This window comes from Adelges cooleyi, unplaced genomic scaffold, assembly GCF_023614345.1.
Source record: "Adelges cooleyi isolate 19-005CV unplaced genomic scaffold, UGA_ACOO_1.1 ACOO_flye_CR_arks_rails_tigmint_CR_PRNA_167, whole genome shotgun sequence".
Taxonomy (NCBI): Eukaryota; Metazoa; Arthropoda; class Insecta; order Hemiptera; family Adelgidae; genus Adelges; species Adelges cooleyi.
This window is the reverse complement of record NW_026095824.1, coordinates 26272-53310: the sequence shown is the minus strand read 5'-3', so window position 1 is coordinate 53310 and position 27039 is coordinate 26272. Positions and strand designations below refer to the sequence as shown.

Here is a 27039-nt window from a genome sequence, read left to right as displayed (position 1 = left end):
TTGTTTTTTTTTTAGGTGTTATCGATTATTAGCGCGAAGTCTTATTTAGATATAAATGAAAAATACAACTTACAAATAATATTTTTTTAAAGACGGGTTAAAAAAAAAATAATCCTGAATATTGTTGTATCTATATTAACACCTACTCATACACACAGACGGACTGACTAAAATTTACTGAGTTACAACACAGTGAAACGACTTTTTAATCATTATACGGCTGCTAAATTATATTTTTTAAATAAATATAAAATAAAACAAATGTTTTTTGACTTTCTCAACAATATAATGTTTATATTTATGATTTATGTAGTATTGGCAACTTGCCAAAATTGTATTTTAAGAAGAAAATCTAAATGTTAGTTTATTTATCAGACTACCGAAGCGTTCAAATCCAATGTTTTCGTTAATTTTTTGTCATACATAAGACAGACTATTTTGTTTGTAGTTGTTGTATACTTTTAAATCACAAAACCGTTTTTGTACTTAAAAAACAATACTATACGTCATGCAAAGTAGTAAGATATATAGTTTTTTGAAAACCGCTATCAAATGTTTATGAGAATTTAAATTTAATGATAAAAATTAAGCTATTAATGGTTATATTAAAATCCGAGAACATACAGTCTATAATTTTGTAAGTGTTGGCCAAAGTTTAAATAGGAAAAAAAAATGAATTCACTGTTTCTCCTCAAAAGTGGTAAGGTCCCAAAAAAAGATATGCCGGGTTTTCAACTTATAAATTTGACTTCGCTAAAAACGATCGAATCGAGTATAAACTATGTAATAGAATTTTTAGACTAGCTTTTATCCACACTTTGCGTTAAGCCTAAATGTTCATAGCTCACGATTCCGTTGAGGTAGTTTTTTTGAATTATTTAAAATGTTTTACCTTATTTTAATGATCGTAAATACATTAAAACATTCTTATTTATTACAAGTTCAAAGTGAATCAGATATTAAATGGTGATTTTTTTTTGATAAAAATGTTGTATATCATATAAAATGCTTATCATTTTATTATCACATACGTGTTCATTTATTATTTGTATGTACGGCAGTTTTTTCCCTTAATCATTTTATACAACTCAGTTGTTATATTTTAAAATATTATAGATTGTGGAACACTTGTATACACAACAATTATTATTATAAAAAGTATTATTTTTGAGGCTCTGTGGTGTCATTTTGTGGTCGGAGGAATCGATCTTAAAACCCCCTTTAAAATGTTAATGTCTTGATAGTAAAGAAAAAAATGATTAAGACTTTATTATGAAGACCTTGTGATTTTATTATTATTATTATTGCGACCTATTATGATGGGCCTTCTGTTGCAGTTCAGCTTAAGTACGATAGTATGAACAACTGATGTGTAAACAAATTGTTTGTTATTGGGCGTTGTCTAAATGAAATTTTTCAAACACTGTTGCTCACAAAATAATTGTGTCTATACATAAATTAAAAAAAATAAATAAATACACATCATTGTAAAAACAATACCATTTAGGTACGTATTTGACGCTCACCAAAATTCGAACTTAAGTCTCAACCCTATTACATTTCTAATTAACTCTTTTTTTTTTTTTAATTCACGAATGATTTTAAAGATCGAGTCCAAATTGTATTACATATGACAAAAATTATATGATTACACTTTACTCCATGAGGGGTTATTGTGTGACGTGAACATGCTAACATCCAATTCAGTAACTTTTTTGGAGTAAGTAATATGCCCCTAAAAGAACCTAAGATATAAAAGGTATAAATCCATTTTTTGCCTAAAACTAATTTGTGTAATCTATGACGTCATAGATATAAACGAAGTGTCGGATACGTAATATAATCTACATATAATTTATTATCAGACGTTTTCCTCAAAATCATGGTTTCCTTTATAAATACATTTAATATGTATTTTTAAATCATATAAAATGCTTATCTATTTGTCAACAACGCATACATGTACTATATACTGAAAATTCGAGTGAAACGAATATTACATACAAATATTTCATTATGTTAATAACTTATGATCAGATAATTAAAAAAAAAAAACCCAACACAGTGGGGTCGGTGTATAGTAGGGTCGGGAAGGGCACAGGGTTTTAAAAATATATGCCTAAAGAGAGGAAATCTTTAAATAATCGTTTGATTTCTTACAAAATATTTAAAATTTTGAATAATTTTGCATTTTAACTTAAAAATTACGGCACTTTATGCATATTTGAAAATTGTCAAATTAGCTCCAAATTATTAAATGCCGTTTAAGAGTATCTAGCTATTATTTTTAATATTTTGTACATAGCACATACGTGGTTATTTATTATTTGTATGTACGGTAGTTTTCTTTCTTAATCATTTCATACAGCTCAGTCGTTATATTTTAAAACGTTATAGATAGTGAAACACTAGTATATACAAAAATGATACAACTTGGTTTTCGAAATCAAGAAAAACAACCGATAAATTTACATATTTTTCAACTTTAATAATTCTTAGACCTGTGACCCCGATTATCATCATCGTCGTGTAGCTCGACAGGCCGTGAAAACCCAACGCTGCCATCATGAGATGGTTCCTTGACGAATCGCTATCGTCACCCGCGGTTATAAATGTATAATACTAATTATACATCATAATATTAACTATTAGTTCCTCTAACTCGCGTAAGAACCCAAAATTCAAAAATATTTTAATATGACAAAGACCAACGTTAAGAAATTAGAGACACTTTGAGCGGGCTAGTCGGGCCAATCCAGGAGTAGCAGGCGGGTTACGCGGCAAACCAGGTAAAAACGAGCGAACGGAAACATTTCAAGTATAAAGTAATCCCGTGGTTTTGGAAGAGTGTCACGGGCGGCGTTGCGAAGGGTGCGATGTATTGGCCGAATTTGACTGATCGGTCAACGTGTACAGCAGCAGCAGCAGCAGCAGCGTACGGTGAGAGCTGTGCAGACGTCGGGGAGAGTGTGAAAGGGATTTTTTGTCTCTCTTTCTCTTTCCCCACAAAAAAAAAAACTACACAACGACGTCAATCGCGCGGCCCAAATGTAATAATAGCGGCCATTGTGTGTGTGTGTGTGCGTGGTACACGAATAAGTCGGCTACGGCGCTGAGAAATTTTCAAAGAAATCAAAATGCCCGAGAGCAGTTGACAAAGGCTGAGGACAGGCCCATCCATCATAGACGTCTCTATATACACGTATGCGTATATCGCGGCGAGATGGCCGTACGTGCGTCGCACACACTATTATATAGGTACACGGGAAAGGGTGTTGGGGTATTTACAAAATGTCCAACAACCGTCGACGTGCACCTGAACGCCTTTGGGGACCCTAAGCGGGGGCGGCCCAGACGCACAACGGATACTTGTCTTTAACGTGGGTTCCAGCGCGAAGTACACGAATTCCAAAGTTTCGGTTCACTACATTATGCGCGATTGTACGGTGTAGTCGTTACACAAACGCCCTCCTGTAATCCCATGTGTCCATGTGTCGTAACAGCCCGTTATTACCTCTACTGTATTGGTACGCTCATAGTTGGAAAATAGCGTAAATGCAGTTCCCGTGTATAATCTAAACTCGGCGAATACGCCGGTCATTAACTTGACAAGGTGTGTACCGTTATGTTAAGACGATCGTCGCTTAAAATCTACTGTACTTATACTTTGAATAATATTTTATAAAGTACACATAAAAAAGTTATGCAATATTAGGAAAAATATTGTTTTGGTCACTACTAGAACGGAATAAAACAACATGCAGTAAAAATGGTCGAAAAATGTATTTTTAAAAAATTGCTTAATTAACAACTTATAAGTACAAAGGGAAAAAGATTTAACGTTGTTGTCGAGCGATTTACTTGATCACTACCCTATCACAAATACATCATGATTTTAAGATAGTATTTTAGTTTCGATGCGGAACTGAGAAGTTAGTATTAAAATATATACACCGAAAAGTAACAAATCTTAAATCCCCTTTAAAATGTATGCTTACATGCTAACGTCTTAATAGATAAAGAAAAAAATTATAAAGGTAAAGAATGCGTGAGTAGATTGAATGCCATATTTTTCTAATTTGCAGTGCCTTTATGATCGAATCACAGACTGGACCTTCAGACGTCAGTTCGGTTTTTTAAGTACGATAGTATCAACAACTGATGTACAAAAAATTGTTTATCATTGGGCATTGTCTGAATGAGGTTTTCCAAACACTGTTGCTTACAAAATATTGTGTCCATACATAAATTCTTCTTCTTCTTCATAAACTAAAAAACTTAAATAAAAACACATCATTGTAAAAACAATACCCACTCAGATCCGCATCGTAGCTATAATAAGAAAATCGAATAATTATATTTAGGTACGCATTTGACGCTCATCAATATTTGAACTTAAGTCTCAACCCATTGCATTTCTAACTAACTCTTTTTTTTTTAAATTCAGTAATGATTTTAAAGATTAAGTCCAAATTGCATTGTACTTGAAAAAAAATGATATGAGCAACGGCCCGAGGTGTTGTTTACGATGTCGGAGACCGGTGAATTGCGACCCGGCAGTTTTCGATGGACGTATGAGTTGCGGCCCGTACAACCTTTTTTATCTTGAAACTTTTATCGCCAATTTAGTTTTACAGGATGATTTTTTAAAGAGATCCACTCAATATCTTATAGCCTATAGGATTTAATTAATTTTTTTATTTTTATTTTCGCATTGATTTTATATTATGTGATCTCGTTACTTTTGAAGTTATTAGAGTGTCAAAGTTAGGACAGATGAATTTTTTTCAACTCGATAATATAAAAAAAACTAAAATGACAACGACGGAACCGCTCATCGGCAAATAACATGACGAAATTTGACCAAAAAACACATTTTTGGGAGATAACTCAGCCAACCTCCCCGTGGTGTCTCCTGAGTAACGCTAATAGGCTAATAGAAAGTGGTAATTATTATGTGGCCACAATTCATACGTCTCTCTTCTAAACCCGGACCGCAACTCATACGTCCCTCTCATAAACCCAGGCCGCAACTCGTACTTGATTTAGGGATTGGGCCGCAACTCACCAACACCGGTTATTCTAATCCGTAGCTTTTTTGGAACAAATAAAATTCACCTAAAAGAACCTAAGATAAAGAAGGTATAAATACAATTTATACATTATTTTCATGATTGATATGCATCGTAACACAATAGTTGTGTAACATAAAATTTGTAAATGTTAACTAAAAGCTATTTAAACTTTTATCACCACTTTTTGATTCTCATAGATAAATTCATGTAATTATGTGGTATTTATACTATACATTTTCAAACATCATCCTGTAAACTTATTGAGCACCAGGAACGTAAAATATCCTTAGATCCTAGGTACCTCAGTGGTAGACAATAGTACTATTGCCTGGTATGCTGGGGTTTGACTTAGGTATAAGCAATGCTTTTATTTTTTAAGGTTAAATTTAAAAAAATTATATGCTGGAATAATTAAAAAATTATAACACTAGTTATTTAATTACATTATTATTCATTTTTATATTCAATCAACAAAGCTTTTATAGAATATTTCCAATCTTCTCTAGTAGATATACTTCTTCAGTCAACTTGTCCAGTCAAAGTTGATTTCTTTGAAATCAACAAAAATAGGTGGCATAATTAAATTAAACAAACCAATTTTTTTATTAGCAGCTCATAAAAAATGGAGCAAGTTAAATATTTTACCATATTACCAGTATATTACAAAAAAAACATTAGCATAAGTTTGTCAGAATAAAACACAATAAAATCATGCACGCCGTTTTATCTTGAGTAATGAATTTTCAATACCGAAATATTTGCCAAGCATTTCGTTTTTGAACTATTAATTTTTAATATAATTGCTAAATAATGCATTATAAATGTATGTTTAGGATTAGTGTTTACAGAGAAAAATTGATTTAAAAATTCATATATTATAAGATAAGATGATGTTTATGAGTTTTCGATTTTCATGTTTCCAATGTAGGCGGTGTATAGTGTTTTTCTGTAATTTGGCGTCGCTTGCGCTCACCTTAAGAACTTAAGTCATCGCATGATGAATAATGTGTGAAATAATGGAAGGGAGCGAAATGACAAAAAAAAATCTTGGCTTAATAATAATAACAGCATAATGGTAACAGCAGGTATATGGCGGCACACGGGGCTCGCGCGTGATGTGTAAAAGTTAGAACAGTTTTGACGTAGGTTTTTCTCCCCTGGCCTTTACCCTGCCTTTGCACACGATTCCTCCTCCTATCGGGTTCCCCCGGGGGGAAACTCACAGGGTCTCTCATAATCCATCATTATTATCAGCCAACTGCCACTCACTGCCAGCCCCGCCACCCCCCCGGACAACCGGAACCCATTGTTATTTTTACTTTTTTTTTATACTTTGTATGAGTGTTTCTCTCCACACTCTCCTACTACACACGCGGATAAAGGCATAACAACAATAGAGGCAGGGACATGTATAATGGAAGATTAAAATGTCCGGTCCACGCTCGCCCCTATGTACAACTCTACCCGCAAAGAATTTCTATCTACGTATTATATTGTCCAGTTTAATACAATAATAGATTATTCTCTCTCCACACCTCTTCCATTGGTGGACTAACTGAAACGGTTTTGTTGTAAGTACTAAAAGGTAAATAGTTTTGAGCTGTGCATTTAAAATCGCATTTTTCATCGCAGAGAACAGTTAAAATTATGTAATATTATACAATAATTTAAGTATAGTTACACAATGCATTGATGCGTTTGAAAATCGGATAATATACGAACAATTGTTTATTTTATAGGAATATTATAAATTATAATGATGGTGAATTATTTTAATGTAAACTGGTAAAAATGTGTATGTTGATTCAATCGAGTCTAATCTAAATAAAGTGGCAAACCTATTTATTTGAACAGTGTATACTTAAAATAATCTACACTTTTTAATTTTTATTACAATATTGGGAATTTATTAATTACTCCGTATAAATGAGTACAATTTATTTTGGAACAAAATCAGTAGTAATCAGTAGTAGTACTGTAGGAAGTCAATATAATACTAATAATTATTATACATAATAGTATAACTAAATATTAAAAAAAAAAGTTATTTAAACATAATTTTGTATTTTATAATATATATTTGTATTTTTTTCCCGGGTTTTTTTCACATTATACAATAATAACTAGGTATATCGTTTACTATTTAGAAAGAGATACATTATGGGACGTCGACAATAATTATAATAGAATATATTTAGACGTACCCAACAGAATAGTATTATGTTTTAATTACTTAAAATCACAGCAAATCGCAACCAACATCTGTTTATTATTCTTTTTTTCGCATGCAGTATACGTTTTTATCGAGTATGTATGTATATATACAGGATATTCCATTGAACATAACATACTAAATTTCTTTTGTAATTTTGTAGTTTTTATTTTTGAAAACATTTTTGTTTATTTTACAATTTTATAAAATGACAAAAATATTTACCTTTTTAAATTGTTTGAAGAGCGTTATCAACTTTAAAAATTTTGATTATAACTTCTATAATTAAATTAACATTTTACTAAACTATCTTTTTATTACATTTTTTATTGAGTTAACTATTTTAATCAGAATGATTAGATGAACATTTTTTCTGGTCGATAACCAGCTTGAATAATTGCTTTTAAAGTTATTAAATATTAAGATTTAAGATTTGAATGTAATTAGATAAGAATGATACTACATTTCACTCTTCTTCCCATCCTAAAGTTTAAACTATTATGACTTTAAATATAATTATTCAAAACTGGTTGCCAACCAGTAAAAATGTTTAGTAAGTTATTCATAATTTAAAAAGTGAATAACACATAATATGTATATTATACTTCAAAAAAATTTGAATATTGTCTAATATTGTAAAATAACATAACCTAAAATATCTCCAAAAAGAAAAACTACAAAATTGTAATTATTTCCAAATAAAATGAGTTCTTATGTAAAATTGATCACTTGTATTATGATATAATATATACATTACATATTATTTGAATTATAATTTTAAAATACGTTTTAAATAATAAATGACAAACTGTACTTAAAATGACAGAATTTTGTACATAACAAAAATATTGATAATGGAAATACATTTTATATACAGTAGACATAAATATAGGAACTAACAAATGCGAAGCAACTCGCTTTAACAGTTATTGATATTAAGCGCCGCCAACAGTTTACATAATATAATTTATTAATTAATAATTATTATTACATTATGTTTATTAAATGCAGGATAACTCACATAATACCATAAAGTGTCTTATCGTTCTAGATTTAATAACATTAACGAGTTTTACTTTTCTTAAGAACTGATAAACAGTCACCATGTATGTTGTTGTATAGGTAAAAAACAAATTGATATGCTTTAAATGTCCAGTAAACGTCTTAAATGTGAAGAAGCCGAAGTAAACTAAAAGGTTTTTCAGATTAGATAGCTTGCAGGCAATAATAGCTAATTTAAAATCCCAAAGAAAACTAAAATAATAACGTTTAGCTTCCAAATAATTCATGTTATAAAATGTTATAACAGATATCATAAAATAATAACGTTTTGTATGAAACTCATGATATGTTATATTATTGTTTTTTGAATATAAAATATTTTAGCAACTATTGGTTACTTACAATATTGTTACATAATAATATTATGTTGTTATGAAATGTTTAAAAGGTTTATTATAATAATAATCTGGTAACTTTCTTTTATATATTATTTCAACGCAAACCTGGCTTTATAGAAACCTTGAAATTCATCCCACATCATCGAAAGCCAAATTTCCAATAGGTACAAAGTGTATTTTTTCGATTAAAGTTTCTACAATATTGGTAACCTAAATTTTACATTAAACAAATTTAAAAGTGTAATCGATTCCCTTGTGAGGCCTCTAAAGTCCATTGAACTAGGGCACGTGACTTTTTCCTCGATTTTAATCCATTTTTTTTCATCTTGTACCTATACTTAAATTACTTTTGTTTCAACGTACTTCAGATGAGCTCTACAAGATACGGTCGGGGTATCAGGATAAGGTTTATGTTAAAGAATATGGTTCAGCGAGTTTGAAAATGGATTATTGGGATTGGTTTTATAATACCTGTTTTTTAAGACTGGTAGTCGCTTCGCTTACGTTTTTTATTCATAAAACTCAGTAGTTGCTACTTGAAATAAACGATTTTTGTAATAATAATACGAATAATAAATTATATAATATCTACCTAGTAATCATTCAATTTTTGGTGCCCCTGCTGGCTGCGCGCGATGATATTATATCATTTAAATCACAATAAAATATATTATGTTTGACTTAGACTCGGGGTTGGTTTTTGTTTGTACTTTTTATACATTTGAAGCGGTCGGCGAGTTGCTTGTGCTGCTTGTGCCGCTTAAGTGCATGTCCTGTTGGTGTTGTTGAGCCACCGGCAGCAGTCCTTCGCGCTGACGCTTTTTCTGTTTCATTCTTCTATTTTGAAACCATATTTTCACCTGAGTCTCGTTCAGCTGGAGGGCAGACGCAATCTCTATTCGTCTGGCTCGGGTCAGGTACCGGTTGAAGTGAAACTCCTTTTCCAGCTCTGTTAGCTGTTTGTTGGTGAAGTTTGTCCGGCCCGTGTTGTTCATCAGCATTAGAGCCGAGTTATTGTTGATCACTTGTGATCGGGTCACCGGTGATTGGTTCAGCATATTATGCTGTTGACTGTTTCTAACATCCGACATAAGTCCCTGGCCGGGCATGATCGAGGTAGCGGTGCCGCCAAACGTCGTGTTCTGAGTTTGGTGGTGGTAGTCGGGTTTCAAAACTATAGAAAAACAAAAAAAAAAAATGTTTTAATTAGTACACAACATTTTGAGACATTAAAAAAACGTTACGAAGTAAAAAGCTCATGAAGTTGGACAGCTAAGTAGTTTGAGACAGGTTCACCCTATTATGTTGTTATAACGTATTATACGGTATTATTAATCTGTCAGAAATAAAGATACAAAGTATAGAATGAAAACTTTTTATTTTTTTTGCGTAGATGAGAATATCACAAAAAAAGTTCCGTCTCAGGGGCAGATAATTCATATATATCTATATGCTTAGTTGCGATGAAAGCCTAGTGACAAATTAGAATTACATTTTACCTAATATATATATACACAATGACACACGAGCCAAGTAAGTAGAGTGTATTCGAAAAGTTTTCCTAGCAACCGAATTAGCGTCCTAAATGGTATACTCGCAGTCTCTGATTTTCGTGAGATGCTCGAAAAGCTCTACAAATATTTTTAGGATAAAGCTAATCTGTTTTACCCTAAAACTAAGTGACCGATGGAAAAACTCTGATAAATCATTTAGAACGGACATAATCTAATACGTCTCTGCACTCAGATAAAAAAGACGGATAGCCCGTCTTAATTTATTTTTTTAGTTACTACGTTTCATATGAGCGTAAGAACTAAAAAGTCAGTAGTATTATCATTACATAATACATTAATCAGTAATAAACTGAGGCCGACTCATTTGGTAGAGGTATTTTTTTTTTTACTTGTGACAAGTAACAACAATTACTTTAATGATAAAATATGACGCCAATATCTTATCAGGAGTTGTGTGAAATAAAATAAAATCATCGCTAGACCTAGTATGGCCGAGACTCGTACTGGGAACGATACAGTTTGCTATTCTAGGTCACTTCAGAAAAGCTACTTACGTTCGTGATATAAGCAAATTTGTGATACAACTAGACGTTTGTAGCAAACATAACTATTAAGCCAGTAACTTGAAAATAGCGCCAACCATCAATGGTAATATTGTCTTTGAAGTGTTGTACGGCGTGTATACTTTTTCTGTTACTATTTACTATTAGCAAATTTGGGAGAAGCGAAAAATTCCCGGTTGTGGCTCACTGTGCTGGTCGGATAATCCGGCCATGACGACCGACACTACACCATACTTTATTCAAATATATTATAACATTTCACAGTGCAATTCAAATTTCAAATACTAAAGCAAAGAAAATACTTAACTATTTTATTCATAAAACTCAATTTTATTATAAAAATACTAATTTAATTAATATTATGTTTTTGAAGTAACTGTGTTGGTCGTTTCGATTTAATGTATTTTTCTTGTATACTATCTTTGAACGAAGCTATTTCCTTTGAGATTATACAGATAACGATTTTTCTAGATCATGCAGGATGTGTCGCAAGTTTTCGGCCCGTCTTAAGGTCATATAGGAAGCACAGCGCGCGCGGCTATCATAATATTAAGAGAATCAATGTCAGACTATTGGATTAGTATCTTATTATATTGGAACGCCGGGTTCATTACAATACTGGAAACGACTGTAAAGCGTGACCACAAAGCGAGAATGGTCAAACCTGTCAAACGGTACACGATTTTCACATTATTCAATTGACAGTCCGGTGGTAGTGTAAGAAGCTAACGCCGGTCGGTAGACGTCGTATAATGTTGGACAGATTATAAATAAAAAATATTCGGCGCCATCGGCCGGCATAAGGATTCAACTGTTGTAACTGTGGTCGAGAGTAAAATAATAATACAACTCGGATTAATGCTTGATTTTCGTTGTACAAGTCATGTAGGAAATTTAATGTATGCGTTTATGATACAAGAATGTACACGCATATAATTATTATTAATTCAATAATTGCCAAACTTGGAAATATATATATATTATATTTTTCACGCATTTCCCATTTCTGGAAAGAGTTCAAAATATTATTATGTATTTATTTGGAATTTCGATTTTTTAATAGTGTTAAAGCATTGAGTGGTTCTTAGTTACACAATAATTATTATTGCTTTATGATATTGTATTTTCAACTTAATATATTATTTATCTTAAATCTCTCTGCTTACAATATTTATCATTTGTCATTATGCCAATATGCAATGCACAAAACCCTAAAATAATGGCCGCATTATTTATAGATATGCGCCGGAACTATGATGTGGGTGACTTGGGTTTTATAACCAAGTCCTCTTAGGAAATTTTCCTTCATTATGGACCTCCATAACTTTCCTCTGTCGCAAAACTTATAAAAATAGATCGCAGTTTCTTTGTAAATTATAAAACCAATAATAAATTGTACTCTACGTCCTATCAGTTTTGTATTCATATTGCCAATGAAAATTTGACTTGACTGTAGTGATGTATTATTTTGTAGTTAACAAAACTCAAATGTCCACAGTTATTTAATAAAAATACACTATTTTTTATGGAATCATGGTTATAAGTAATAACTTAAATTATGTATTAATTTTACAAAATATGTTTAACATTAAAATAATAAAATACATACTATCTGAACTCATTTTCAGTGTAAATATACTATCGCAACGGTGGAATAATATATCCGATAACCATATATGTGTCACCAGAATTCTCGTGGGAATTGTGTACACTCACAATCAGACACCCTTAGTTGATACGTGTGTTCCAAATAAAAGTTAAAAGAAAGCATACATGATGCTTGGGGGATTGTTGTCCTTTAATATCCCCCGTCTGTGATTGATGACTGGGTGGACAGATACTAAAATGCGTCCTCAGGCTAATAACTGTGCGTGTGCGTTTCTACATTTTACTGTTTTCAAATTACAAAATGAATCTCAACGTTCTGTCATCAAGAAATCATTTAAAAACGCGTATCTATTTTTATGTGTATATTATTAGTATAACAAAAACTATTAAGGCTCTAGCATTGTAGAATTTATATCAAAAACATAACAAAAAAAGGAATATTACATAATATATTAAACTGAATGATTATTCATTTACACTACTGTATTCGTTTATATTTTTTAGTGTTTTCGAGTACTTTTAAGTTTAGCGCTCGCTGATGTTTATGTATTAATAATCAAAACTCAATTATGATGTAACAAATTATTACAACTTGTATTTACTCCATATGAATGAATTTCACATGATACTTCAATCCATGAAAGTTTCAACACATTTGTATTTGTGTTTTATTATTTATTTTTAACTTAAACATTATTAACTGTTAAGAACTTTGCATTATTATCCTGTGACATTAAGAATAATAAAACTATGTTTATTTTCAGAAATAGTAATTCCTTCAGATTTAAATAATTTCATGCTTAATAAGTTAAAATCAGGTTCTAAAACCAAAACGACTTTATTGTATACTTCTTACTTATCAAAACATTTAGTTATGAGCGGGTTTTTTTAGTTAAACATTCACGTATACAATTTTTTAGATATTATGTAATTGATGAGAATGTATGTGATAGTAATTTTTGTAAAAGTCAAAAGAAAATGTTTAAAATTGCGATAACTGTTTAGAATGTACAGATATTATGAAAAATTCACTTTATCTTGATACCGCCTTTAAGGTAACGGTCAATCAATCGCACGCTGTAATATGTGTATAAGGTAAATACATACTTATATATAATAAGTTGCACCACAAGCCGCTGTTAATATAATACTATGTAAATTTAATTATTTTAATGGCCTACTTTAGGTATATTACTTGCGCACATGTCTACCCTCGACGATACGGTTTATCCTTGTGGGTTTCATATAAAAACGTTAGACGGCAAAAACACGGACAAATTTCGGGATGAAGGCTGATGTTGCCCTTAAATGAAACGAACGTGTCTCATAAACACAGGCGTTAATAACGTCGAATTAAAGTTAAGTTGACACGCAATACATCACAACCCTTTTTGAAGGAGGAGGATGGGGGTATCTGTTTCTGCGTCCCCGGTCCCAGCTCACACCTCCGCTCTATATCCGTCAAATAATCAACCGGAACCCTTTTCCTCGACGCCCACTTGATCTTATTTCTTTCATTTTCGTTAATATCACCGCCCCTCTTACAAAACGACCAATTCACCAAATCGCCTCTGCGTAGATCCCTCAAAATAGCCGTTCGTCACGAATTTACATTGTTAACTGTCTCAACGATCACAATAATACCATGTTTGATAAAAGCAAACGGCGAGTGCCGAGTATTACCAGAATATCACAACAGTTGTCTTAGAAGTTGAAAGTATAAGTACTATGTATCAAAATAGCTTCATTTCTCTCAGAAAAAGCCGCATACATGTGCCACACATACATGGCGTTAATTATAATTAGAACTATCCGTCTTTAGAATTTTTTTGGTTATAGAATCATATTTTTAGATTTAAACACGGTCAAAAGACTATTAAACGTAGTAAATAATTATAAAAAAGTTAAACTACAAATAAAACGAGTTTACAATAATTTAAAATGTATTTAATTTTTCAATCTGGACAGACTATGAGTTTAAAAAAAAACCGTTTTAAGTGAAAACAGATTAATCAAGAGTAATATGATACTTTGGAGTTAGGTGAGGCGTCACTAACCCCCTAATGACATAAATACGAGATAGAGAATGAGACTCCATAAATGTTTTTCATAATTGATATTGTGCATCTTTATTTACATTTTGTGATAAGTAAAAAACAATTAACTAGTCGTAGGGAATTTATCGTAATTTCGAAGATCTAAAGTGGTCGGTATGGTCCAGTTAATAGTTAATGGTCATACGGGTCAAGAGTTAACATAGTGGCGTGTGACTTACTGAAATAATCAATTTCAATGATTAAAAAATCACCATAGGACATAATTACCCAATAAACTTTTAAAGAAAATCAAGAGTATTATTATTTTTTTTAGAAATTGCATCGTAAAACAAGTACAATTAATTACTTCGGATAAAACATTACATTTTGTATTCCGTAGAATACAGAATAAAACGTTTGCAATGAAAATATTAAAAACTATTCAACTTTGTGTGATATTACATTACACGACACACGTTCACATTGTAAACGTAAACATATTTTCGTGGCCTCAATCGCGACGTGGTCACGGCCAAGTTTTCGAATACGGTTCCCGAGAAAAACATCATATTTTGCAATGTCACCTTAACGACGACCACCCGGTACATGACTTGTCCAACAGGTGACGCGACGACCTTTATTAATGAACGCCGTGTAATGTTTTGACAGGCGATATTTTGTCCACGGCGTGTATGGGGGATTTTCGGCCGATACTTTTTTTTTGCCTTACTACGACCTGGCTTCCCGAGGGAATTAATTGTACGGGTTTTAGAATGTCTGTCTGCGGGAATTAACTTCAACCGTCTGCGAGACAGTGCGTTACCAAAAAAAAAAAAAATAAACGTCTTTAAAAATGACGACCACCACCACTGCCACTAGCTCAATGTATATTATTCAATTGTACCTATGTGTCATGGCGTGACAAATGAAACGACTTTGGAGTGTGAAGTATTTTGTGTATTTCATCATTTAAATAAATCGATGCAATAGCGTACAGGCCACATCAGAACGTACACAAACTAAGTACTATGCACAAGAAATAGTTATTAACAAACACATTGTAAGACCGATAGCATAACATTATACCTCCTCTGTTTCGCATCAATTTATTCATTAAAAAAACGGGTTAGTACTTTGCAATGTTATTTGTGAATAGATTTTAAGTTTAATCGCTCCTACCATACACAAACACGTGTATATATATAATAATAATAATATTGAAAAGCCTTCATAAAAATAATTTGCAAATATAAACATATATGTATACCACCGACCACCAAAGATTGTTAAAACGGGTTTTCTTTTAACTCACACCTCAGGTATGTTGTAAGCCATTTGCATTTGACAGTTGTAAATATTATACGAGAGTCGAGACCAACAACATGAAAAGTTGAACTACATCATTACATTGGTGTCATTCTGAGATATTATACTACAAGAGCTACAAAGAAAATGAAACACTCATGTCTGTTAAATTATTAGTATCCTAGCTTAAAACCAGAGTTACAATTACTATAATAACTTAAAGCATACATAATATATATTCCTCGTCGAAAACCATTTCTCTAATTTAATTAATCATTCAAATCTACTCTTATTATTATCAACCGTCACTGTATGTAGATATAAAATTTTGCAAGGTTTATATAATATATTACATAAATTCAGGCCACCTCGATTAAGATATCTTAAAATTATACATATTATGAGCTCTCTAGTAACCCAAAAACTAGGCAGCTCAGCGGCCGATTATCTTTCGTCCCCGGCCCAGTCTGCCGCTGAATGTAATTAGTTATATTATCGGTTTTAAATATATAAATGTAGGATTATTAATGTAACGTAGTTGTCATCTTCAGTATACTTTTTTCGTAATTTAGTTTAATCGCGTTAAGCTAATACTGAAGTTTTTAACTTATACACGGAAAAATTACATAGTTGGACGAACTACAATTATGGTTAATTATAGTACACCAAACATTAATAGTAGAAATAAGTAAATAAATAGTTGGCACAACTAAAGTTAGTTAAAGCAACTATACATTTAGTTCAGCTAACTAAATGTTTATTTACGAATTTATTTAGTTATTCTAACTATACATTTGTTGGTTCAGCTATTTATTTTGTCTTTAATTTCAACCGGTATGTCTTATGATTGCGTTAAAACCATTTATTATTTCATTTGTATTATATTATTAATATATTATGAACTATTATAAAGTCTGATATTCATATAACTGTATCGTTTAACAATACACAATCTGAGCCATTCGCTAAATAAAATGTGTTTTATCTTTGACTATTATAAATTTATTTTTGGTTTTTATATATATTACGTACTATTCGTCTTTAGTATTTTTAACTAGAATTGTCTTTAAAATCAAGGTTTTAGTGAATATTAACAATTATTATGCGATTTTGTAATAAAATATTTAAATTTTAGCCCAAGATGTATCAAACCATTATTTAAATAAATGATTATTGTATAAAATTAATAGTGGATTATATAATTAAATTTTAGCAAGTTACGCAAACTTAACAAAAAAAAAACATTTTTTATTTGTATTACATTTAAAAACAACTTGTTATTTTATATCATTTTTTAATTTAAATTATTATACATAGAGTATTTAATTTTAATTTTTAATTTTTATATTACATACGGACCTGGGTCCAATTACAATTATATGTGTATATGCTAATATATAAATTTCTTTCGATACAATAAATAACTACTCTTAACATAACTAATACTAAACATTTAATTTAAGACTACTTTTAAATTTACATAAAATATTTAATAATTGATCTATCTTTTATGTATTTGCTAATTATAACATACGATGTGAATGTGACACTAAAAGTCTGGTACCTGAGTTAGGGTAAAATAAATCGGTGATATAATATGTACCCAGTTCCTATCCACGGTAAATTTTGTGTCACTCCGTCATTAATAAATGCACAGCAGTTATATTGTCATTTGTCGTGAATCACGTTAGAATCACGACTCGTGATTCTAACTACTGCTCATGTTAGTAATAATTGTTGACATGTTAATAAATAATAAAATATTAATAACAACAGGCACATATTTTGGAGACACATATTTAAACCGGTGCATAGGAAATAACACTGTACCGAAAAATCTCGAATCGGAATAGTATTTTAAAAATTATAAAGATTTATATTAATAGTTATTTATAACGAAACTATTAAATATTAATTATAATTATATGTGACTTTGGAGTATAGTGGTTAAAGCACTTTTAGTATTTAATTAATACATACAAGAAATTCGGACTGAACGAAATTATTGTAAATCGATTTTATACTTGATCTATGTTGTGCTTAATTAAAACATTGTTTATAATAAGACATCGAAAACAATCTTTTTAGTAACGACCAATAATTATGCTGCCATAACCATCTGAGTTTAAATTCATATCCCGATGGCATATTTTTATTGAGTCTATTGCAAATAATTGTTTATAAAGTAAAAGGTTTAAGTACCGTTGTCCGTTGTTTCCCATTTATACTTATGCTCTTTTTATTTGTGGTTAGCTCCGCGTGTGGTCGCGTTTTAAGGATTTAAGGATTTTTCATAAAGAGTTTTGATTCCCCAATTGTATGATGTCAATATGACATAATGTGTATTGTATTCATGTATAGGAATACAGGTATTATGTTTTTTGTATTGTACCTTGCTAACATTCGTAAATCCAGTTGTTCCCTTTGGAACGTGACACGTGAGCATTCCCACAAACTCAACAGATTTAAACAAATATTAAATATATTAAATCGTATAGGTGTATAAATGTGATATCTGTAATCCAAACCAAGTATCTTGAGTGTATTGAGTATTCAATGTTAATATTTCCCCCAGGCTAGGTTTAGTTTAGCAATTAAAACTTGTTGTTTTTAAGCTCACTTGGTCGATACATTTACATGCTGAATTTATGCTGAAGTCGTCAAATGGGAGTCTGAATAAGAGTGGACAACCTCTTTAGGAGAATAATGTTTCAATAATTTATATTATTCTACCGCTATGCACAATAAACAAAGAAGGCTTTCTCGAATCTCGTTAAACACACTCAGTGAAACATCTTGAAAATGCCTAAAATGCCTGATAGAGATGGCAATATTGTGCTACATTTCTTTGTCGTTGTACATTATGTGTATTGTCATTTTTTTTTATACCCAATAGGTCTTCTCACGTTATGTGCCGTCAATCGTGACCACACTGTCTGCACGGTTCACGCCATCCAATATTGTAACTTTAAAATTAGCCGTATTAGCATATTTTTTTTCCACAACAAACCCGTGTTGTCTTTTTTTACACAATCTCCACTGTTCAACGCAAAAGTTATAATTTCTTTTTTTTTTTTGAGTAGAAAATCAATAGCTATTACAATACAGTGATAGGCGAGTCGTTGCATAATAATAATAATTATTATAATTATAACTACACGTCCGGAGATAGCCCAAAAATTATGTTAACTATGACGAAGGCTTAAACCAAAAATATCGCATTTGAATTCCAAAACCCCAAGTAGGTCCACCGTGTATACATATAGACATGTTATGTGCGTGCACGCGTTTCATTTTGTGAGTGTGTAAGTGGATTTTTTGTATTAGCACTTCACGAAAGGGACTGCCGAGTATTCCGCGGGAGTGGTCGATTATAATTAAAACACGAATAATTATACATGCGCTTAAATATCATGCTACTGATGCATGATTATTATTTTTTTCAAAACTCAGGTTCATATTAAAAAAGGGGGAAAAATCATTCGAAATCCTAGCCCAGCTTTTGTATAATTCAATGCTTTACCATTAGTATTATGGTTTACGTATAATAATTAATATCTAGTTTTTACCGTCGACATTAAAATGTTAGTTATGAATTATGATATAATATTCACCTAGCACAATAACGTAGAGTATTTATATATTAACCAGTTGACAAATGTTTAAAGTGTTGATGTCGAAAACACTGGAATAAATAAAATTGTGACCAACACTAACAATCAAGTGAATCATTATGTAATAGTTTAATTTGAACAATTGACCGCAATGCATATGTATATAAATAGAAGTTTGCTCATTAATATTAGCTAACAACGGTTACTAATTTATTAATACACCTAGCGAAAACTGGTAAGTATAATTTGTGCACAACGTTACTCTTATAATACATCTGTGGTGTGTCTGGGTGTTTTTATTATCAACTTTTATTTATTGGCTTTTACCGAAAGTTGGAAAGAAATACAATCAACTTTTGCCAACCTACCTATATAAGCTGGTAATTTGTCACTAGGCGCTAGACACTATAAATTAAGTGAAAAATAGTGGACTTTTCACAGAAATTGAATTGTATTTTTTCATCATAAAATATCACTCGAGTTCAAACGAATACTAAAGTTAATCACGAGACGAGAGTCCTCGTCAAATTAACGTTCAGGTAATGTACCTAAAACTGCATACAAACTTATGGACACCGGATAGTGTTCATGTGTATGAATATTGAATAATGTCTCATAGACTGCAGAAAAAAGACTTGACTGAAACCTATACAATTTCTTAGACAGAAAATGGGATGCACGTTCCGAAAGTCATTGCTCTGCCCAAATATGAACTACATTATAATATAAGTAATCGCAAAGAAGAAATTGTAATAATATAGTTAATTTTTAATTAGGTGTTTAGAATGATAAGATAAATAAAAAAAAACAGTAATTTCCAAAGAAAAATAATTTACGTTTATTCATTCATGATTGGAAATATATTGTAAATACATGTTTCTTTGTTTCACATCAGATTTCTCTATTTATTTGCACTATCTAATCAGAACTATATCATCGTACCATTGGCATCATATAAGGGTAGGTAAACAATTCAAGTTATTATTATTATTATTATTGGACGTCCGGTGCTTTATAATACCGGTCGGGTTGATGAATATCATGATGCACAAGGTGCACGGCGGAGTGTCCAATATATATTATATATTTATAAACACCTACAATAGAATGTGTACACGAGATTCGGTTTGTTTGGTCAGCAGGGATCGAGTCAAATGCGAGTGTGTGTTATGGAATACGATTACGCCATTTCATTGTGAAAATCGGCTCACGTCAGAGCCGGAATGCCGAATAACGACTAGTCTCTCCCTCGCTCTCTCCGGTCTCTTCCGTTCTCTCTTCCCGTCAGTCAATCTGTGTCTATCTCTGTGCCTCGTTGCCCAGGGTAAACAAAAAGAAACGCGTTTTTATCCGCGAGAATGCCCCGTCGCGAGTCAACGCGGGCTGACACACTCCATGAAGTGTCACGCGGTGCGACATTCTTCTCCTGTAGGCGCAACCACATTAATGTGGATATGTTTTACCCGCTACACGTATATTAAGGATAATGTTCCACTTTTTTTTCTTATTGTACACCCTTTCCGTAACCGACCGTCACGACCGGACCGGAGCAAACGTGCATAGATTCCCGCAGTCGGTCAGAAGTTTTCAAGTACAACAATTTCTTCATGATAATGTATGAAACCCGTCTTCTCTCGGAGCATTAAATAATAATGTATACCTTGCATTATTTACAAGTCAATATGATTAGTATAAGGTTGTCGTTATTTATCTAAAACGACAACCGTCAACTAATCGTGCAGCTACTCCGGTTCCGGTAGGACGTTATAAATACAATATTCTTAAAATATAAGACGTTTTAGCAGCGAGTGTTTGTATATTAAAACTTGGGGAAAAGTTCACTCTAGTGTGAGATCGCAGTTGGAATACATTATAAATAGATATGATGATGTGTGAATTGCCACGGCCGTTCAAATATAAAATAATTGAATGTTTAATTGACGTCCAACAAAGATCGTTTTGTGTAGAAAAAAACATTGGGACGATGAATTTTGGAGGGACGAATTTAATCGGCGTGCACATGGCGTGATGTGGTAACCCGATGGGAACAAGGTGTTTGGTAAATTGTCCTCAATTACTTATTAAACGATGGGTTTTGTACCATTTGTAACAGCCAATTGGTGCGCTTCCGCGGTCGACCCGTACGCGTTGACAGCATTCATTTCAGAATACAGCCGATTATTTCTATTGTATATTGGATAGGTTCAATTTTGTATTTTTAACATCCTTTTATTTATTATTATTTTATCGATTTATTTGTTTAATGCCATTCACGCCGACACTGAGTTTTTTTTAAGATACCCATAATTCATAATAAAGTATTTATATTTTAAAATTATAACCGACAAAATGGTAATTATACTATTTTGTACTGTTTATGGCCATAAATATATAATTTAAACATTTTCACGATATTTCTGAAGTATTCATTTTCACTTTTTCGTCTGGGTATAGGTATTAGCCAGGGGTGCCGCTTAGGGGGTGGCCATAGGGGCCATGCCCCCCCCTAGACATGATTTTGACAGTACGTGTGTCGCCATTCAGTTAGTTTGAAGTTAAATAAGATAAATAAATAAATTCAGCTGCAGTGGTAATTAATGTTTTTTTTTCTGTAAAAATAAATATAAGTGAAAACTTATATAAGTACACATTTATGCATATCAAAAAATATTGGCCCCCCCTGGGCAAAGAACCAAAGCCGCCACTGGTATTAGCGGTTACAAAACACGTAAGATATGTTTCATAAAAAAAACCCACGATTAAGTTAGATAAATATACAAATAAAACATTTACTCACCAGCTGGTTTAGGAACGTTTCGCTTCACTTGCATCCACTTGTAAGTGGGTACTGTGGTCGGCGTTGTCGAACCGTGTTTTGGCTGCTGTAACTGATTCTGCGAACCGCCGTTCTGTCTACAATGTTGTTGCTGTTGTTGTTGATGCTGCTGTTGTTGCTGTTGGTGGAGGTGTTGTTGGTGTACCGCATGTTGGGGTTGTCCTAGCTGGTGCTGCTGGTAAGCCGCGGCCTCGTGGTAAGGCGACGGGCTGTCTTGGGTTCCATAACACTGGGAGGAGCTTTCCTGCTTGATTCGCGGACACCGATCGTCTGTCACCGCCGGGGTCGATTGCTCGTGATGGTGATGGTGGTGATGGGAGTGATGGTTCAAGTGCATGTTGAAGAACGCGTTGTCCACAGACGTGCCGCAATAGGGTTCGGCGTCGTCCCGAACATATCCCGCGTACGGTTTGCCGTTGTAGCCGACAGCGACTTCGTCGCCGCCGCCGTACGTTCCGTAGTCGTGCACGTGGTGTCCGTTGCCGCCGGTGGGCGTACCGCCGCCACCGCCGTTGCAGTCCAAGTTGGTGTAGCTCAAGCCGTCCGACGATGTGATAATAACGTCCGCTTCAGCCGCCGTGGTGGCCGCGGCCGCTTGATGGTACCCGTCGGCGGACTGCTGCTGCAGTTGTAGTGGGTCAGACGCGTAGCCGCCTATAGCGGCGTCCCCGTAGTAAGTCCTGTAGTCGGCGGCCGTATTCTTCTGGTAATAGCATTCTGCGTACGCCGTAGACTCCAGTGGCGGCCGCCCCATACATTGTGGATCGTACTCCAGTCCGCCATAGTAGTCGTCACCAGCCGTATGTGTGTACATGTTTCCGGCACACGTGTTCGCATTGTGCATTCCCATGTTAGATGTCTGTACAACAATAAAAGTCAAAACCATTAATTATCTCAAAGTAAAACGCAAGAGAACTTTGATTGAATTATTCATACTAGTTTCGGGTCTTAAATTTATAAATTTTCAAATGAAATAGAATGTATTTTGTGAATTCCCTTAATATGTAGGCGAATTCCAGAATCCAGAGATAAGAAAAAAGTGTATAAAACCGTAGAGAGGCCAGCGAATAATAAATGTGGAGTTGAACATTTGGCCCATCTCTAGAAGAAGATCCATTGGGTCGGGACTCTTTTTCATTTTACGAAATATTTTAAATATCTGCGAGAAGAGATCAGAAACGTAATGATCAAAATAGAACAGGAAATGTACTTACGTGTTTATCAAAATAAAGCCGGTGCTTCTAAATCGATCAATAAAATATTCGATTTTGAGTTTAAGACAATTTTTGGGAGTTTTAGCGAACATTTCAAGAAGCTTAGATGAACTTTGTTTAGTATTTTTTTTATCATTATAGTAACTACCTTAATTACATTTATCTCATACATATCGACCTTATCTAAGTGGCGTGCGATGTACATGCTTATAGCTTATATGTTTAATCACAAGATGGTTTTGTAAATATCAGTACATATTTTTCTGCTGTATTTCTTTGGAACGTTTCCATGATATTTTTGCCTTTTTGTTTGATTACACGAAAAAAATACATAGTTAGAATAACTAAATAAATAGTTCGACCAAATAAATGTTTAGTTAAAGAAAATATTTATTGAGTTATCCAAACTATACATTTATTGTATTCCTATGGCTATATTAACTATAATTTTAGTTGGGCCAACTATGTATTTATTTCCGTGCTTGATCATTTTTATTTGAATTTATAAATTTTATTCAAAACAATTAATTCCTTAATACATTCTTAATAGCGCCGGGAAGTTGGAAAGCTAATGAGTTCCAGTTATCTATTCCTTACATGATAATAATATACTATACATTCCTATTTCCTGAATATATTATTCCAATATTTTATTATTCAGAATTCATATTGTGTGGGGTAGCCTATTAGTTATCTATTTAATGCCGGTAAGATAACGGGAATATCCAACTTACCAACTTCACGGTGCTTCTAGGCTGTGTTTAGGAAAGTAATTTGACAAAACAATCTGTGTCAACTATTATAACGCAGAGTGAATTAAACTTGTTGAATAATATGTGAATTTGACTTTTCTTAACTGACGGATTTCGCTACACTACTGGTAGGGAATTTAAAGGGTTGTCGTTTCAAATTCTTACATCTGCTGTGCTCTTAATCAGTTTATTTGTTGTATACCAACGAAATTGATGTATTTGATGTTTATCATGACTCACTTGTTTGAAATGCGATGGAGCGATAACAAAATGACACTATCGCGAGATTGAACATACAAAAATTGTTTTCAGCAGTCTCAAAAAAAAAAAACTTTTTTATTAGAAAACTTTGCGTTGCACACCACACGTAGGCCAAAGTTTCATCCGATGTATACAGTGTGCATATAATATTATAGATTAAGGTTTATCCCTACAGGGTTTGAAAAGCTTTTTTTTTTTAATGTCCCAAATGGTGATTTAAAAAAAAAGCATCATTATGAAACCAATACCTTCTCAGCTATCACATCGAAGCTAAAATAGGATGTATAACGGTGAGCTGACGTTAAATCAACACTGGATAAACTGACGACTAGATGTTCACAACTTTAATGGGCCGCCAAGCTAGAAGGACTGACAATAACGATTTCAAGATAGAATATGTTAAACTGAATTTGTTTTTTTTGCCATTTCTCGTTTGTAAAAATTTTCAAAACGAATGGCTTGAAATAATAATTTTCCAATAATAATAATTAATACATAAACTATGTACTATATTAAATAATTATGGAAACTACCAGTTTCGCAATAATTATAATATTAATAGAATACAATTTTTGAAGTGGAAACATGAAAATTTATAAACCAGATTAATTAGTTGTGATTGTAAGACAAAACATGTTAACCAAGGTTACAAAAAGGTAAAATTCTCAAACTAAAAAGGTTTAATTCATAATAATATATTCTTAAAAATCATATTTCTTTACCTCATACCTAGCAGTTTCTATATATACAAACATAATATACTACGTCTACTAGGAGAAAATATAAAAAATAAATTAAACTTTAAAAAAATATATCGATTTTTTGGCGTGCGAGTATACTTGAGTGTAATTGTAACACAGTCGTGTACTGTATTAATTAAAAGATTGAACATTTTCGGATTGTTATAACATAGATTATTGTTTGTTTTTGCAAATAAAGTTGGATTTTAAATAATGAATTGTTTTATGAGATTTGCAATATTTATTATATTCCTATTGTAAAAAACTCGCTTTTAAATCATTATGTCAAAAATATGTATATTAAATTGCGTACCTACTATCTGGGTGCCCCTCTTCACTCCTAACCTGGGGCGACGGAGCACGTATTCCCTCCTTGAAATAATTTTACTAATTCATACAAATATGATTAATTACTTAATATTTTATACAAACAAAAAATAGGTGTTAATTTCTTAAAAAATTAAACAGTCACACGGAAAAAAATACATAGTTGGTCTAACTAAAATTATGGCTAATATAGGGACACAAAAGTTCCAAATCGGGCATTTGTCCTACTCGCCCGAGCCTTGTCTATGAGATTTCTCTTGTCACAGAACTCGGTAAGAACCAGCCGTACCATGGCAGGGCTAATTTAAATGACCGACCGCCAGGCGGACCCATCACCTGTACCAAAAAGACCTCGTTACCCCAGAAGGGTGACCTCGGCGCGGGCAGCTTGGTAACACAATAAATTTCGAGTTGAAATAACTAAATAAATAAATAATTGGGTCACCGGCCATAAAACTTTTAGTTAAATAACTATAGGTACATTTAGTTCTGCCAACTAAAGTAAGTTTTAGTTGGCCCAACTATTTGGTTATTCCAACTAGAAATGTACTGTGTCCCTCTATATTACCTAACCATAATTTTGGTTGGACTAACTAGTAACTATTTATTTTTTATTGTGCAGTCTAATTACCAATACGTATTATTGTAGGATTTAAAAAAATAAAACGTTATTGAATCAACCATCCGTAAAGTTCAGTGCCGCCGAAATAAGTTTCTGGCTATGGTACTGCGGGTAAAATGGTAAAAATATGAAGCTTATTTTTTTACTTTGTTATTATTGCGTGGTTGCAAGTTTTAACTTACAAATTGTTTGTTTATTTTTTGATAATCATTCAAAAATAATGTATCACATAATTTTGTTTAGAATATATGAGAGTTATTAAATAATACAAAGTGATTACTTTGTAGGTATATTGATGACGTATAATTATTGTAATATTATCAACATAATTTAAGTTTTAAAACGAATCGTTGAGTCCAGATGTCTAAAAGTCTTAACCGCCGCGTGCCACGTTGATGATACCTATGTACTATCATTTTATAGACAAGCGTTGAAGTCTTTGGGAGTGTTGATTAAATGTTTTTTTCATGTCGTAGGTACCAAATACAGTTGGGGCAGCGCGAAAACGTCTAATTACGGATGATTTGTTTGTCATTATTAGTTTTATTGGTATACAGGAATAGCTTAGATGTTGGGGGGTTACACACACGACGCAGATAGCTCACCTGATAGATAATCGGCCTGTTCATCGATAACATCACTTATTCCAGTGACGATGACGGCGCATTCCACCGCGACCGACTCAGCAGTGGCGACGATACGTGCACGATGTTGTATTACAGTTTTTCAGTGGCGTAAACCGAACGAACTTGACGTTGTACGGGTTTTTTTTAAATTTGTATTTGTACTTATAAAATACTAATAATAAAAATAAATATTAGCCTGGTTCGAAGTGTATCCGTTTTGAAAGACCGGAGCGATTGAACGTACTCGGATGTGAGTCAATTTGACTAACACTCGACTCGTATCGGGCGACGGAAGATATAACCGGCACGGCGGTGGACTAACGGCGATCGTGCC

General features: G+C 32.6%; 1 protein-coding gene across 1 annotated transcript; it reads right to left on the bottom strand.

The window, feature by feature from the left end:
• Positions 1-8740: 8740 nt before the first annotated feature.
• On the bottom strand, positions 8741-26899 carry LOC126832774 (homeotic protein labial-like). The gene is made up of 3 exons (XM_050563706.1): positions 26685-26899; positions 22125-23022; positions 8741-9861 (listed from the first exon to the last, which is right to left on the bottom strand). Exons 1-3 carry the CDS (start codon positions 26715-26717, stop codon positions 9401-9403), a joined length of 1392 nt encoding a protein of 463 aa, XP_050419663.1. The 5' UTR covers positions 26718-26899; the 3' UTR covers positions 8741-9400.
• Between the last annotated feature and the right edge of the window lie 140 nt (positions 26900-27039).